This window comes from Moschus berezovskii, chromosome 8 (genome assembly GCF_049115385.1).
Source record: "Moschus berezovskii isolate FMDL1 chromosome 8, NW_MosBer_1.0, whole genome shotgun sequence".
NCBI lineage: Eukaryota > Metazoa > Chordata > Mammalia > Artiodactyla > Moschidae > Moschus > Moschus berezovskii.
This window is the reverse complement of record NC_142467.1, coordinates 98,137,051-98,152,592: the sequence shown is the minus strand read 5'-3', so window position 1 is coordinate 98,152,592 and position 15,542 is coordinate 98,137,051. Positions and strand designations below refer to the sequence as shown.

The 15,542-nt window shown below is 52.7% G+C and overlaps 2 protein-coding genes across 4 annotated transcripts; both read right to left on the bottom strand.

Annotated features, from left to right (window-relative positions):
- Window positions 1-294: 294 nt before the first annotated feature.
- Window positions 295-2,773, bottom strand: CDKN2D (cyclin dependent kinase inhibitor 2D). Its single transcript, XM_055430762.2, has 3 exons — window positions 2,645-2,773; window positions 2,212-2,367; window positions 295-1,236 (listed from the first exon to the last, which is right to left on the bottom strand). The coding sequence occupies exons 2-3, from the start codon at window positions 2,350-2,352 to the stop codon at window positions 877-879; spliced, it is 501 nt and encodes a 166-aa protein (XP_055286737.1). The 5' UTR covers window positions 2,353-2,367; window positions 2,645-2,773; the 3' UTR covers window positions 295-876.
- A 1,468-nt stretch (window positions 2,774-4,241) lies between these two features.
- Window positions 4,242-15,339, bottom strand: AP1M2 (adaptor related protein complex 1 subunit mu 2). Of its 3 annotated transcripts, none has more exons than XM_055430760.2 (12): window positions 15,165-15,338; window positions 13,731-13,887; window positions 13,466-13,533; window positions 11,354-11,484; window positions 11,107-11,254; window positions 10,875-11,001; window positions 10,038-10,186; window positions 9,886-9,957; window positions 6,877-7,035; window positions 6,200-6,325; window positions 5,087-5,162; window positions 4,242-4,656 (listed from the first exon to the last, which is right to left on the bottom strand). In XM_055430760.2, the coding sequence occupies exons 1-12, from the start codon at window positions 15,204-15,206 to the stop codon at window positions 4,634-4,636; spliced, it is 1,278 nt and encodes a 425-aa protein (XP_055286735.1). In that variant the 5' UTR covers window positions 15,207-15,338; the 3' UTR covers window positions 4,242-4,633. The 3 variants fall into 3 exon arrangements, with proteins under 3 accessions (XP_055286735.1, XP_055286736.1, XP_055286734.1); XM_055430761.2 differs by having other exon boundaries at window positions 10,038-10,180; window positions 15,165-15,336; XM_055430759.2 differs by having other exon boundaries at window positions 10,038-10,180; window positions 10,875-11,254; window positions 15,165-15,339.
- Window positions 15,340-15,542: the final 203 nt, after the last annotated feature.

Genomic DNA, 15,542 nt, shown 5'->3' with positions numbered 1-15,542 from the left:
GCGGGGAAGGCTGCAGCCACCGCCCATCCCACTCCCCCACCCTCGGGGCTCCCGGCACCCAGCTGACATCTGGGGGCCCTTTCTCCACTCGCGGTTTCCTGCTTCCCTTCCGTTCCGACAGCGTAAACCGCTGCCCCACCCAGCTCACTCACCCCTGGCGCCCTGGGAATTACCACTCTCTCCCCTCCTCCAAAGCATCCACGATCCGCGACCCCCAGGGCCCATCCCCACAAACATCCTGGACGCACGACTCTCCATCGCGGCCTCAAAAATGACAAGCCACCCGCGCTGTGGTCATGCACAAGTCTTAATTTAATGGATAAAAACATTAAATTACACACACAACAATATTTTCCATAAAGCTTAATAAATAACTTTTTTTTTTTAAACGCTGTACAAGGGACTGGAAATGAAGCGTTCAACAAAATATGAATGAACTCATACTACCCTTTTATCGATTTGGAACACTCCCCCCTCCCCCATGCCAGAAAGCAGTGTGCACACTTGAGGTCTCTCTCCGTAAGCCGGCCAAGGTCGACAGGTTCCAAGAGCCTTGGAAGAGATGACCTCACTCTCGAGGGCTGGGGTTTTAAACTCTCTGCCCTTGGGACTCCGTCTGTAGGCGTGGAGGAAACTGAACCGTTTAGGTGACTGTTGCCTGTAAGGAGCCCTTCTCTGCCCAACACACCGAAAGGGGTGAGAAAAAGAAAACGAGAAATGCACGTCAAACACACACACACCCCAGAAATCAACACCAACAAGCCACAAACCGGTGCCCCTCGGCGGCGGGCAGGAGGAGCAAAGGGAGAAAGTGTTTCTTCCCTCTTCTGACACAGAACTCAGCTGGGTCCTGCTGCTGGAGTGGGTGGCCCCAGGTCACAGGGGTGCCACCGTGTGCCGCTGCAGTATGTCCATGAGCTCTTGGGCCCCTCTCCCCCGTGCCAGCTCTAGGGGTGTGAGCCCCCTGGCGTCCCTGTGATGGAGATCAGACTCGGTAGCCAGGAAGCTGACCACAGGGGTGTGGCCCTCTCTCACTGCCAGGTGGATGGGAAGCGCCCCGGTGCCATCGGGTGCGTTGACATCGGCGCCGTGCTCCACCAGAACTTTTAGGGTGTCAAGAAATCCAGTGCGGGCTGCATCATGGGCCGGAGTGGTGCCTGAGGCGTCCTGGACATTGGGGCTGGCGCCTTGCTTCAGGAGTTCCAGGGCAATGGTGGGACTGCCGAACATCATGACCTGGTGGGGGGATGGGGGTAGAGAAGGGTCAGGGAGTCTCCAAAGGAGGAGGTCCGGGGAAACGGGTGACTGGAGAGAGGGGTCATTCAGGAGTTGAGAATGTCAGATATAAGGTTCTCAAGAGAAGGAGAAACTCTGGGGAACATAAACTTCCAGGCAGCTGTTGAGACCCCAGAGGACAAGATCTCCTGGGAATAAGGACCTTCAAAAAACTGGTCACCCCCCCCCCCGGCTAGGGTACAGCCCCCGTGGAAATTTTCAAGGAACCTAAGATCCTCCCCCAAGGAACCAGAGACCCTTCTTCCCACAGATGGGAAATCATCAGGAAATATGAACCCCACCAGGAAACAGACCTCAGAGAACAGTCCCCTCCAGGAAATGGAGATGGCCAGGGAATTTAAAACCCCTTCTCCAAGGAATTTCCCCCTCCCATATAGTAGGGATGCTTTCTGATGAAATGGGGTTCCCCTTTTGTAAGTCTCCCCAAGGGAACAAGGACTCCCATGTAATCTGTGACTATTACCTTATTGGTATCCCCCCTCCAAATATGCCAATATGAAAACCCCGCGGGAATAGAGATTCTCCCCCACAGGAAACTGGACACCTCTCAGAGAACCCCCAGAAAATGGGTACACCTTGGAAATAGGGATCTTTCCTCACTGCGGTCGGATCGTCCATAGATGCGCCAAGACATTGGAGCCGCCCTCATGAAACTCGGATCCAAATAAGCTGAACCCTCACCCAGGGAATAAGAATTTCTCCAGGGAAACTGAATCCTTCTCAATCAGAGAACAAGGAATCCTCCAAAGATGGAAAGCTCTCCCCTCCCCCAACCTAACCCCTTCCACCACCCACCTAAGGAAAGGGACATCAGGGAGCCAAGTCAGCCCAGAGACGCAGGAACAGACCTCAGTCAGCTACTAGCGGGAACAAGGAGAGAAGAGTGAAGGGGTCTGAGGGCCGGCCCGGGCTCACCTGCAGCGCCGTCTTGCCGAAGCGGTTCAGAACGTCTGGGTGCACCAGCTCGCGGTGCAGAAGGCGGCGCACCTCCTGCACGTCTCCTCGGGCCGCCGCCCCGCTCAGCCGGTCACCGGCGTGGACCTCTTCCAGCAGCATGTCGATACTGGCGGCCTGCGAAGCCCCCCGCCCCACCCCGCGGCGGTCAGTGCGGGGGAGCCCACCGGCGCTGTCCCGAACAGCCCTCCCGCAGCGTCCCCGGCCTGCAACGAGGCTCCGGGTTGGACTCTCCTGTCCGGGTCTCGGGCGCGACCCCCGCCCTCCCGGCCGGCTCCTCCCCCTGTCAGCCGGTGAACAGAGAGGGGCTGAGAGCCTGGGCCCAGCCCTCCGCTAGCCCGCAGGGCCCTGCCCGGCGCCCGCCCCTTGGGGGCCGGGTCTCCCCCCAACTCACCCTCCCTCCTCCTCGACGGGCGGGGTCTTTTCTGAGCCGGCGTCTCTGCTGCTGCGGAGCAGGCCGCTAGGGGGCGGAGCCAGAGCTCTCGTGACCCCGCCCCCAAACGCCGAGGATTTGTTTTCTTATGAACTTGCTACGTTGTAGCCCAGCCGCGTTGCCTGGCTCCCGACCCTGTAGTGCTCCGCCCTCCTGGCCAGCGCAGCCAATGGCCAAGCGTCGCCAGGGAGGCTTTGCGCGCCGGTGTGGGCGGGCCCGCTTCTGATTGGAGGAACTGCGGCGACCGGTGGACCGCGGACAATGGCGGGGTTTTCGGTTTTTCAAAAGCGAAGGGCGGGCGGGAAAGAGGGCCCGTTTAACTGACCCAGGGGCGAAAGGTCAGGCGCAGGGTAGCGCGGCCTGCTCCCGGACCTCGGCACTTCCGAGGGAAAGGGAGGCAGGGCTGGGGCCGCCCAGTTTGGAGTTTTGCGGTGCGATAATATTTGTTAGTTCTTAGTGTGCAGAGCGCTTTATTTCATTCATTCACCGAGTGCCGGAGCCATTCCTGGAGCTGGAGGGCCTGCATTCGAGCTACTAAGTCATTTTAGTGTTAAGCACCGTGAGGAAAATAAAGCATGGAAATGGGGTGAGTGAGAAAGGAATCACGTTTGGCTCAGATTGCGCCAGCCCTGGCACAGCAAATGCAAGGGCGTGGAAGAAAGTTCATTCTCCAGCTGCCACGTGGGTGAGCTTGGGAGGCGAGAGTCGCGTCGGAGGCTCTTAACAGAGGACTTCAACAGTGGGGCCTTCGCACATTTACTGACCCGCCACTGTGTACTAGGCACCCCAGTGGAGAGCAAGCCGGGTGTCTCCTGGCTGCTGGATGCTTACCTTTTAGAGCTGGAGACGACAATAAATATTTTCAGAGTGGTATACACTGTGGAGCTGACAAAACGAGATAAATGATAGTGTCTTGGGAAAAGAAGGCTTTGAAATAGAGAGGTCGGGCATGGCCACTCTGAGAAGGTGACATTTGATTTGAGACCTGAAGGTGAGGGAAGGAGCAATGTGTCTCTCAGGAAAAACATACCAGATGGAGGCGCTACAGATTCAAAGGTCCTGAGCTGGAAGCATGTCTAGTAAGTCCAGGAAGAGTGAGGTATAGAGAGGGAGGAGGTGAGGGCTGAACTGGCTTGTGGGCTGCGGTGAGCACTTTTACTTTTCAAAAAGAATGGGGAATTTCCCTGGGGGTCCAGTGGTTAAGACTCCGCACATCCGCTGCAGGGGGTCCAGGTTCAATCCCTGGTCGGGGAACTACGGTCCTGCGTGCTGCCCAGAACGACAAAAATCAATGAGTGGAACCCTGGGAAGCTTCTGTATTGAGGAGCCACGATCTGGTTTAGGAATTGATAGGCGCCTTCTGGTGGCTATGATGGGAACTGGCTGTAATGGGAGAGGGAAGCCCAGAGCCTGGGAGACCAAGGTGGGGCAATTGTGAGGGCCCAGATGAGAGATAACCAGGGCTGAGAAATGGATATATGTTGCCCACTCTTATCCCAGCACTTCAGGGACACCCCTGGCATCCCCAGCCCCCAGCCAAGAAGTACATAACAGCAGCTAGATTCATCTTTTTAATGCCATCCTAAAACTCAGAAATGGGCCAGCGGGGCCTCTGGGCTCAGCAGCTGTGGAGGAGGGACTCCCCACACCTCTTAAGGCAGGTCACTGCAAGAAGGCACTCATGAAGGGGACTTCAAGCCCCTCTTCTGTTTCTTCATATAAAATTGGAGGAGGGGGAGGGGTGAGAGTCTGAGAGCTGGAGACTATCACTCCTAGCGTACCAATAAAGGAAAAGGGTAGGAGCAAGCTGGGAGTAACCAATAATTCAAGGGCTGCCCTCACACACACACACACACACACACACCCCCCATCTTCCCTCCTTCTCTACTGGAGTCTGCAGTTGGGGCCTGGGAAGAAGACAGCCCAGGTTCAGGCCCTCACTTCTCCTTTCTAGCTGGTACGAAGTTGATAATCTGCAGGGAAACAATGAGCAGGGACCATCTCAGAACTGGGGGAAGGAGACAGAGGACAGCACCCCCACCCACAACCATCCCCTCCCCCAGTGCTCATGATCAACCCCACGAGTATGTAACAGGGCTAAGGATGGGCTCAAACATGGCGACTGTAATCTCAGCAACATGCCTGTTTCTAGACAATAGATGGGGCTGCTGTGTGTTCAGGTGCTTATCCAAACCCTACCACCACTACCCTGGAACTGACAAGTGTCCCCATTTTAAAGATAGGGAAACTGAGACTCGGGAGGGCACACTGACAAAGATAGGATAGACCTGGGGGCCACACCTGTCAGTTTTGGAGCCCTCTGAGACAAGATGTTTCAAAGCCCCAAGACCATCCCCATTCATCTCCTTGTCCCTGTCGTCTCAGGGAGCCGGACCGCCTTACCGCCACTCTGGGTGATATAGCGGACCCAGGGCAGGGCCTGGTAACCACTCTTCTCAATGATCTTCATGTATCGGACCTGGAAAGAGATGAAAGGAGGTGACCCAGGGTAGGGGAAGAAAGCAGGTTGGGGCCAGGGGAATGTAAATAACACAACTTCCGGGAATAAGAAAGCACAGCCTGGGAGGAATGAAGTAATGAGGCTCAGGGCAAAGATGTGGCCAGGACAGTGTATGTGTGTGGGGGAGATCAGGTGGTTCAGGACAGTGGGAAAGATGGCACATTCTAAGAGAATTGACACAATACAGTTTAGGCACAGGGCAAAGTTGGGGGAAGGGGAAGGGGACACAGGCTGAGAGCAGAAAAGGCAACACCGTGGGACTTCCCTGATGGTTCAGTGGTTAAGAATCTGCCTGCCAACGCAGGAGACACAGGTTCAATCCCTGATCTGAGAAGATCCCACATGCCCTGGAGCAACTAAACCCATGCGCCACAACTACTGAGCCCGTGCTCTAGAGCCCAGGAGCCACGATCAGTGAGGCCACATGCTGCAACTACTGAAGCCTGTGCGCCCTAGAGCCTGTGCTCCACAAGAGATGCCACCAGTGAGAAGCCCACACACCACAACCAGAGAAAAGTCTGTGCAGCAATGAAGACCCAGCACAGCCAAAAATAAATAAATCATTTTTGAAAAAAAAGAATCTGCCTGCCAATGCACGGGGCATGGGTTTGATCCTTGGTCCAGGAAGATCCCCCATGCCAAGGAACAACTAAGCCTGTGTTCTGCAACTACTGAGCCTGCATTCTGCAACTACTGAAACCCTTGGGCTCTAAAGCCCATGCTCTGCAACAAGAGAAGCCACTGCAATTAAAAATATAGCCCCTACGCACTGCAACTAGAGAAAGCTCATGCACAGCAGTGAAGACCCAGGGCACCCAAAAGTTGAAATTAAAATGTTTGTTTAAAGAAAAGGCAACATTGTTCAGGAAAAGACAAAAATGATTGTAAAGGAAGAGATGAGCCAAGCCAGGGAATGGAGGTGGTCCAAGCCGAGATGAGAGAAAGGGGGACCCACCAAGGTCAAGGAGAGGAACCACCCTGCCCCCTTCCCTCACCTGGATGCCAGAGACAGTGAAATAGGGGATCTCAAACTTCACCCCAATGGGGGGCCGGCCCTCTACTTCCTCCTTCTCCACGCTGGGGAGGCCAAAGTGGGCACGCATCAGGTACTCCTTGCCCCCCTGAGGGAACATGGGGGTATCAGACATATTGAGGGCCCCTATACCCCAGACCACTCCTCATGGCAGCCCCCTGGGGGCAGGCTTTGCTCTCAGCTCATTTGACAGAACAGAAAGTAAAGGCTCCTGGCCAAAACTTGCAGACAAAGCTTCTGACAGCAAAGCCTAGTTGGGGACCTTCTGGTGATCATCTCCCATTTTCCACGGGCCGATGAACATCCCCCAACCACGATCCCAAAGAGAGACCAAATCCTCCAGCAGCCCAAGGATGTGGGTAGCATGATCGTGTCTATTTTACAGATGGACACACTGAGGCTTCATGAGGAGAAGTAGGGTCCCCAACGCTGGGTAGCTCAGAGAAACAAGGGTGAGGAATCTAAACCCAGGGCTGGTTTCCTCAAGATCTAGGACAAGGAGAGCTTAACCATCATCCAGTTTTATCATCTGCAAAGGACAGCCACATGCATGCATATGTGGCTCTGATTTATTCTCTACTTTGCCCTCACTCTTCAAGGGCTGGTCCTCCAGTTCCCTGGCCCATCCCCGAGGCTCACCGGGAAAGACTTGATGCTCCAAATAACCATGTTCTTCTCTGGCACATACTTGGCACTGCCCACACTGGTCTTGAAACGAGGGGAGTCGGCATCGCTGGGTACGGGCACAGATATCTCTACACCGTTAGCCACCGACTGCTTTTTAAACTGCCCCTTGGCCTGTTGGTGGAGAGAATGTGGGGTGTGAAGAGTGCATTCATGCAGATGGGGACCAAGCCCCTTCCACGTGCCATTTCATCAAGAGCCCAGAAGTGGGGACCACGATCCTGTCCATCTTCCAGATGAGGGAACAGAGGCACAGAGAAATTAAGGCATTTCTCGGGAGACACACAGCCAACAGGGGGCAGAGTCACACCCACAAGAGACTCCAGCAGTTCTGCTTTTGGTGTCTCCCATTTGGAAAGTATCATATACCTTTTCTTACTTCAAAATGTAATCCCTCATGTGAGCCATTCCTAGGGCAGGCTCACCTCAGCCCATTTCACAGACAAGATAATAAAGGCTCCTGGTCAAGACTCACACACTCACACCTGCAAAGCCAGGATGGGATCCTCAGTCTATCAGAATTTTCTTTTTTTTTGGCAGTGCTGCAACATGCAGAATCTTAGTTCCCCAGTCTGGGATCAAACCCATGTCCACAGTAGTGGAAACTCAGAGTCCTAACCAATAGACCACCAGAGAATTTCTGAGTTTTCATTTGAAAGCTGGCATCTACAGAGCCCCTACCATGTGCAGGGCCCTGTTCCAAGTACTCAACCCTCTCGCTAATTTTCTAAAGTAGGAGCCATTCCAAAGGTCCATTTTACAGGTGAAGAAATTGAGGCCCAGAGAGAAAGAGCACTTTGCCTGAGTTGTGTAGCTGGTAGCCAGCACAGCACAGAGATTTGACTTGAGCCTGTGTTCTCAATCCTCACATGCTCTCCTAACAGATAATAAGTTATTACATTATAGCTAGATCCAGATCCATTTTGACATGGGCAAGCTTTTAACACAAGGACTCTAAGTGTCTTGTGCAGTGGCTAGCACCACGATAACTGCTCTTACTTGATCATCTGGTGCCAGGGGTTGGGGATATATGAGAGGTTGGATTGGCGCAGCGGACCTGGAGGTAAAACAGGGTAGGGGATATTCTTTCTGAAAGGCACCAACTTTTTAATATTTATTTTTATTTGGCTGTGCTGGGGCTTAGTTGCAGCATGTGGGATCAAGCTCTCTGACCAGGGATCAAATTCCGGGCTTTCTACACTGGAATTTCAGAGTCTTAATCACTGGACCACCATGGAAGTCACAGGAAGGCACCAGCTTTAGAGGCCCCTTCTCCTTTCCCTGCCTATAGAGACAGGGACGTTGGGGAACACCATCCCCCCCTGCCCCCCCCAGTGACTGTCACATCACAAACCAGTTCCGCTGAGACTCTAAGACTGGAGAACAAAGTTAAATCTGAGAACACAGACTCTTGAGCCAGGCAGACCCAAGTTCAACATGACCCATCCTGTCCTAGAGGAATGACATCTTAGTTCTTCTGGGCCTCTTTCCCCATCTGTAAGCAGGACTAAGGACTTCCCTGGTAGTCCAGTGGTTAAGACTCTGCACTCCCAATGCACAGGGCACAAGTTAAATCCCTGGTGAGGGAACTAAAATCCCACATGCAGTATGGCGTGCTCTCCCCCGCCCCCCCAACTTTTTTAATTAAAAGAGATTGGGGGAAAAAATTTTTTATAAGGGAGCTGCTGCTGCTGCTGCTGCTGCTAAGTCACTTCAGTCGTGTCCGACTCTGTGCAACCCCATAGACGGAAGCCCACCAGGCTCCCCCTTCCCCGGGATTCTCCAGGCAAGAACACTGGAGTGGGTTGCTATTTCCTTCTCCAATGTGTGAAAGTGAAAAGTGAAAGTGAAGTCGCTCAGTTGTGTCCGATCCTTAGTGACCCCACGGACTGCAGCCCACCAGGCTCCTCCATCCATGGGATTTTCTAGGCAAGAGTACTGGAGGGGCTTGCCATTGCCTTCTCCATTTACAAGGGAGGGGAAGGACTAATTATATGTTCTGGACAAGCTCTTGTTTGGGGGACTGGGGACATGCACAGGGCTATCTATGGCAATGTGAACAGGAGAAGCCAAGAACTGAAAACAACCCATGCAAGACGCAGGACAGAAGATTCTTATGGTGGAATATTCTACAGTCACCGAAACGGATGCCCTACACTACAGGTCCTGGGACTCCTCTTAAAAGTCGTCATTACATGAAGAAAGCAAATTATACAAAAACGTCATACAGCAAGAGTTCACGGATATAAAGGTCAGAGACTGGCAGAATGAAGTATTTGCAGTTACAGATGAGGGTGGCAAAATTACAAACAAAAGCAAAGAAACGATTTACATGAAATTTAAAATTGTGATCACCTGTGGGCAAGGATGGGGGGAGCCATGATTGGGCAAGGTGCAGGTGGGGGTTCAGAGGGGCTGGTTGAGCCAGGCACATTCAATTAAGCTGGGTGGTATGATATGATGATATGGTATGACAAAGATAACATTGATCTTTAACACACTCTATGGTTTATACACATATGTGAATATAAATGTAAATTCATAAAGTAAAATTAAATGTAAATGTAAATTTATAAAGTAGCATAAATGTATATTTTTAAAGTAAATTAAATAAGTAAAACAGATCATGTGTCACATGGTGTCGGTTCAGTAATAAGGGAAAAAAACAGAGCAAAGAAGGGAGGTGGAGAAATCAGGGAAGGCTCCTCTGAGGAGGTGACACTGAAGCAAAGAACTGAAGGAGGTGAGGGCAAGAGCCAGGGGCATATCTGGGTGGCTGGGGGCACAGTGCTCCAGGGAGAGGGGATAGTCAGGGACCATGCCTGGCATGTTTGAGAACCAGCCAGGAAACCTGTTTGGCTGGAAGGAAGTGATGATTGGGGAGGGAGGTGGGAGATATGGTTAGACTGCTGAGGGGGTAGGAGGGGCGATCTGAGCACTGTAATTATTACCCCGGGGGCCCACCTTGACCATGATCTCCACGCGGCTGTGTGAGAATTTCTCAATGACAGATTCGATCCAGATCAGCGGCTTGACCTGAAGACAGAGGAAGAGGGAGTTCTCCAAGGCTCTGGGGTCAACCCTTGCCCCCAGCCAGGGGCTCGACCCTGCCTCACCTGGGTGCTAAGGCGGTAGGACATGAGCTCAAAGTCGCCGTCGGGCGGGATGAAGGAGATGGTGCGGTCATTGTCAAAGCGGGAGAGCCGCACGCACTGGTGGAATTTCACATCCTCCAGTTCCACAGACTTGTTCTTGCTCCCTGAAACTCAGAGCCGAGTTAGCGGGGTGACACTGGAGTCCAGGGAAGGGTCCTTAACCTTACCGTCCCTGTCTACTGCTACGATCACCCCCATATTACAGATGAAGAAACTGAGGCCCAGAGAGGATGAGTAACTCACCTGGGGTCACCCAGCTGACCAGGAACAGAGCTGGGATCCCCAGGGAATCAGGCCCTTGCTGTCAGGATGTTATCCTGTGAGTGTTAGTCGCTCAGTTGTGTCCGAATCTTTGTGATCCCATGGACTGTAGCCCACCAGGCTCCTCTCTCCATGGAATTCTCCAGGCGAGAATACTGGAGTGGGTAGCCATTCCCTTCTCCAGGGGATCTTCCTGACCCAGGGATCGAACCCGGGTCTCCTGCATTGCAGGCAGAGTCTTTATTGTCTGAGTCACCAGGGAAGAAATGCAATGCTATTCTGTCTCCTACTCCTACTAGAAGATCAGCTCCATGAGGGCAGGGATTATTTTTTTCTTTTCTGCCATGTCCTTGTGCCTGGCACTCAATAATAAAGCAGAGTTGTTTGCATTAAGGCACGAGCAGCTGCAGTACTAGTCAAGACCAGTAGAGGGAAGGCGAGTACTATTTCAGAATTGACTGCAGGTCTCTGGGTACCACCCACCCCATACGAGGCGAGGTCTCAGGCTCCCCCTTGCGCCCCCTTCCAGAAACTTACGGCCAGTGAGCTCGAAGAGTACGCGGTCGTTGAGGCCCAGCCGCAGCTCTGGCATTCCCGACAGAAACACCTTGAGCTTGATAGTGCCCACGATCTCACTCAGTAGGACACTGCCGTTGGCATTGACCTGAGGATGCAAACATTGGTGATGTGGGAGGCGGTTAACAAGCATAGGGCTCCCTCTCCTGGCCCTTGGCTGCAGCGAGGGTGGGGCAGAGGAGTGGAGGCTCACCAGCAGGTTAACGGACTCTATGACATCGATGAAGACCTCATTCTTCTTGTACTTAATGCCCTCCGAGCGCCAGGACACAGCATTGGTGACAGTGGGTGGCACTCGTGACTTGCCCGTCTCCAGCTTGTTGCCCTGCTGCGTGATGTACCTGGCAGCGGGGACAGGGAGATGAGCAGGTAGGCCCAAGGATACTTCCGCGACCCTCCCCAGGTTTCTTCCACCCATGGAAGACCCACGGCCCACTCACTCCTGCAGGATTTTGCTGTCTGTGGTCTGTGGGAAGCCAAAGTCCATGAGCTCATCCAGCAGCTCGTAGACGATGACAAAGTTGTCTCGGATACTCTCCTCCTCCAGCTCCTTGAAGTATTCAGAGAATACCTGGGGGTGCGAGGAGACCAACATGCACAGAGATGTGGCTGGTGTAGCTCTTGGGCTGGGTTCCCACTCATCGAGCCAGCCACCCAATACGCAACTATTGAGTACCTACTGTATACCAGTGTCAGTACATTAACGGTGAACAAAGCCAACAAGGTCTCTGCCCTCCTGGAACAGTCTTGAGGGGGAATGGACAGGTAGTGGGACTAATATTATCCAACATGTAGAGTGCAGTAATGAGGAAAACAAGTGAAGTAGGAACCCAGAGCAGGGAGGTCCAAGAAGACTTCCTGAAGGAGGGATTGGAAGGACTCAGAATTTTTTTGTGTGTGGGAATCACGGATTGCCGTGTATCTGGTGATGTTAATGGACCCACCTCAGAATAAGGTTTGTAAATGCATGAAATAAAAGATACACACACACACACAACACAAGACACACTATGGGAATTCTCTGGCACTCCAGTGGGTAGGACTCCACGCTTCCACTGCTGAGGGCTCAGGTTCAATCCCTGGTTGGGGAACTAAGATCCCACAAACTAAGCCATGCAGCATGGTCAAAACAAAAACAAACCAAAATAACCCCATAAGATGGCAAAGGAAAACTGTTACACTACAGAAATACATCTAAGTTCATGGATTCCTTGAATTCCATCCAGACACCCTTGGGACTTGGGGGACCCCCAGATGGGAGCCCCTGGGAATTAGTAAGTATCTCCTTAGCAGAGAATCTGTCATGCACCGAACACTGGAAACCCTATCCCTCATCCTGCTCCAGCTTCTCTGGCCTTTTTTCTGTTCCCACCTCAGGGCCTTTGCACATGCTATGTTCACTGCTTAGGATACTCTCCTCACCAGGCTCCTTGTGACAGGCCTTACTCCTTGATGAAGCCACCACTATCCCTTGACCCCTGTGAGTATCAGGGTGAGACTAGCACCTACCCAGTCACTGGTTAAAACAATGTCCCCTTGAATATCCTTTACGCCTTTTAACTCCTGAGCACAGGCCAGGACCGTGCCTGCCTTATACACAGCTGTGTGTCCCTCCTCTGCCTGGCAGAGAGGAGACAAATCAATATAGATCTCTTATTGAAAAGTATCCCAAAAATCCCTCTGGGAATTCCCTGGCAGTCCAGTGGTTAGGACTCAACCCTTTCACTGCCAAGAGCATGAGTTCAATCCCTGGTTGGGAAACTAAGATCCTGTAAGCCAGGAGGTGACCAAAAAAAAAAAAGTACTTTCTCAGCCACTTCTTCAGGGTCAGCTTGCCCTCACACCTTGGGGGTGTACTATCCTTTGTTTACCAAATAAAATTCTGAGTGGTTTTAAAAAAAAAGCACTTTCTCAATCATTGAGAATGACATATAGCAAGTGCTCAAAAGATTACTATGTGATCATGTGATATGACATTAGTGGTAATGCTAACAATAATACCAAACCTTTATTAAGTACTTACTGTATATTAAGCACTGTTTTTAGTGCTCTAGAGGTATGAATTGGATTGAATTATTTTCTACAACAACCCTGAGGCAGGACTAAACCCGGCTTTTAGTATTTCTTTTTTTTTTTTTTCGGTTGTACCTTGCAGCAGGTGGGATCCTAGTTTCCTGATCAGGGAATTCAAGCCCCTTGCAGTAGAAGCATGGGGTCTTAACCACTGGACCATCTGGATTAAACCCAGGTGAGAGGCACAGAGAGAAGTAACTTGTCCAAGGTCACACAGCCAGTAAGCAGTGGAGCTGGGTCTGGAACCCGGTATCCTTGGGTTCAGATTGGAGCAGTACACCCTCTTGGAGACTTCCTTGCTTCCTGCCCCATAGGGAGAGTTGATCCCACAACAGCTGATGAGAACAGAGTCATGGGGCTTTGATGGTGGCACCCTCTAGGAAGTCAGGGAAGGCTACCTAGGTGGCATGGATCCCGAAAGAGGTGGGCAAGACAGGTGGACAGACAGACAAGCCGGCCAATAGAAGGCCAGAACCTACCTCCACTGTCTTGTAGAGGAAGGAATACACGAGGGAGGCATTGGCATTCTTCAGTGTGGTGGCCACCACTGCGGGCAGCAAGGTTAAGGAAAGGCAGCATTTTGGAGAGTTCCATTGGAGCGTAGACCCGGAAACGCCACCCTGTCCGCTCCCACTCTCCAACCTGAGCCACTGCTATGTCGTGCACCTCTCATCCCAGCCCATCATCTCTGGGCCTGAGATGCCACCGCCCCAAGTCCTCAGGGACCCGCCCGTGGCCGGATACAGTAGAGGTTGCTGTATTTGATCCATAGGAAGTGGACCCGTCCGTGACTCAGCAGTGGGGTCAGCGCGCCTTCCTCCTCCCGCTGCATGAGCAGAGGCATGAAGTGATCGATCTCACTCATGGCCACATCACCCTTGTAGTTGCGGCTGATCAGGGGCTGAAGATGAGCAGAGAAGGTCTGGTCATTGCTGGGATCCAGGAACCTTCCCCCCAGGGGCATCAGAGTGCCAGGTTCTGACCCTACTTGCTGGTTGAGGGGACATGGACAAGGCTCTGCCTCTTGGCATGTCGCTTTCCTCTTCTGCAAAATGGGCTCATGACAGCGACAGCCAGAGCGTCTAGAGCCCTCACTGACACCTCAGCCATGCTCTGCTAAAGCCTGGATGTTCGGTTACTTATGTCATTGTCACCACAACCCTGTGAGGTAGGTGGTCTCACCATCTCCATTTTACACATGGAGAAACTGAGGTATGGACCCGGTCCATAGCCAGCAAGGAAGCTGGAAACTGAGCCAAGACGCCCTGGCTCCAGAATTCCTGCTCTTGAGCAAGGTTTCACAGGCACCAAGTCAGCAAGGCAGGGGTGATGAAAGAAAAGAAAGAGGAAAAAAGAAAAGAAAGACGACTATATCCATTTATCACTCATAGCTCATATAGCTCTGCCTGGCAGGCGGTAAGTGGTTAATTTTAATAATATTTACATGAGGAGGTTGTTTAGTCCAGTGTTTAGAATGAAGCAGGTACCCAGCAGGTCCTCACGCATCTTAGCCCTCACTATGTTTATTATCAGGAATATTATTCTCATCACCACCTTTACTTTGCTGGGTTTCCCAGGTGGCATTACTGGTAAAGAACCCACCTGGCAATGCAGGAGACCAAAGAGATGCAGGTTCGATCCCTGGGCCCTGAAGATCTCCTGGAGGAGGGCAGGGCAACCCACCCCAGACAGAACAAGATGAATGGGAGGGGGCTCCAGAAAGAGACAAGGCAGCCCTACAGAGGAAGTACTGTCTTCTGACCTGACTTTCTTCCCCAAATATCAGTACAGTGGATGATGACAGTGATAGAAATAATAATTTCAATTGACTGAACGCCTAATGTTTGCAGCAGAGCCACTGTACTAAGTGGTATACACTGCATGCTAAGTCACTTCATAGGGCTGTATTAATTCTTCTTGGGCGGGGACCTCAGTTATTCCCATTTGTACAGACAGGGAGACTGAGGCTCAGAGAGGCGAAGCCCCTTCCCTCAGACACGCCTCTAGTAAACAGTGGAGGTGGAGTTCGACGCGAGAGTCCCAGGAATTGGGGGAGGGGTGTTCCCACGCCCCCAGAGCTTTCCGGGGCCTCTCTGCCTGCAAGGAGGGGCTGCCCCCTGGGTCCGAGAGGGAGCAACCTTCACCTGTCGGCCTCCCACCTCCTGCACCCAGCCTCACCTTGCCCTTGACGTCGAGGATGAAGACAGCCGAGGCGGACATGGTGGCGGCCGGCGGACCTGGGGGGTGGGGAGGGAGCGTCGGGAGGCGACGGTGGCGCCGCTTCCTTCTTCCTGCGGAAGCACCCTCGCGCAGGTGAGCACCCAGGTGAGCGCGTCTTAAAGGGGAGGGCCACCAGGTGAGCGGCGCCGTCGGCCGACGGGAAGACGCTGCGGGGGCGGGGCGGGGCGGAGCTTAAGATGTGACAACTGCCCCGCCTCACTTTCCCTTTGCGCCCTGGAGTGAGGATGGGCGGAGACCCCAGACCAGCCAATTCTCCCTCCAAGGAACCGAATATCTATCCATCCATCCATTCATCCATCCACCCACCCAACCATT

Coding starts and splice junctions, on each gene's coding strand:
- CDKN2D (XM_055430762.2), bottom strand. CDS start 2,352: ATGCTGCTGGAAGAGGTCCACGCCGGTGACCGGCTGAGCGGGGCGGCG. Junction 1,237..2,211: donor TCGGCAAGACGGCGCTGCAG/GTGAGCCCGGGC, acceptor TCCCCCCACCAG/GTCATGATGTTCGGCAGTCC.
- AP1M2 (XM_055430759.2), bottom strand. CDS start 15,206: ATGTCCGCCTCGGCTGTCTTCATCCTCGACGTCAAGGGCAAG. Junction 10,181..10,874: donor ACTCTTCGAGCTCACTGGCC/GTAAGTTTCTGG, acceptor TCTGAGTTTCAG/GGAGCAAGAACAAGTCTGTG. Junction 4,657..5,086: donor CTATATCACCCAGAGTGGCG/GTAAGGCGGTCC, acceptor GTTTCCCTGCAG/ATTATCAACTTCGTACCAGC.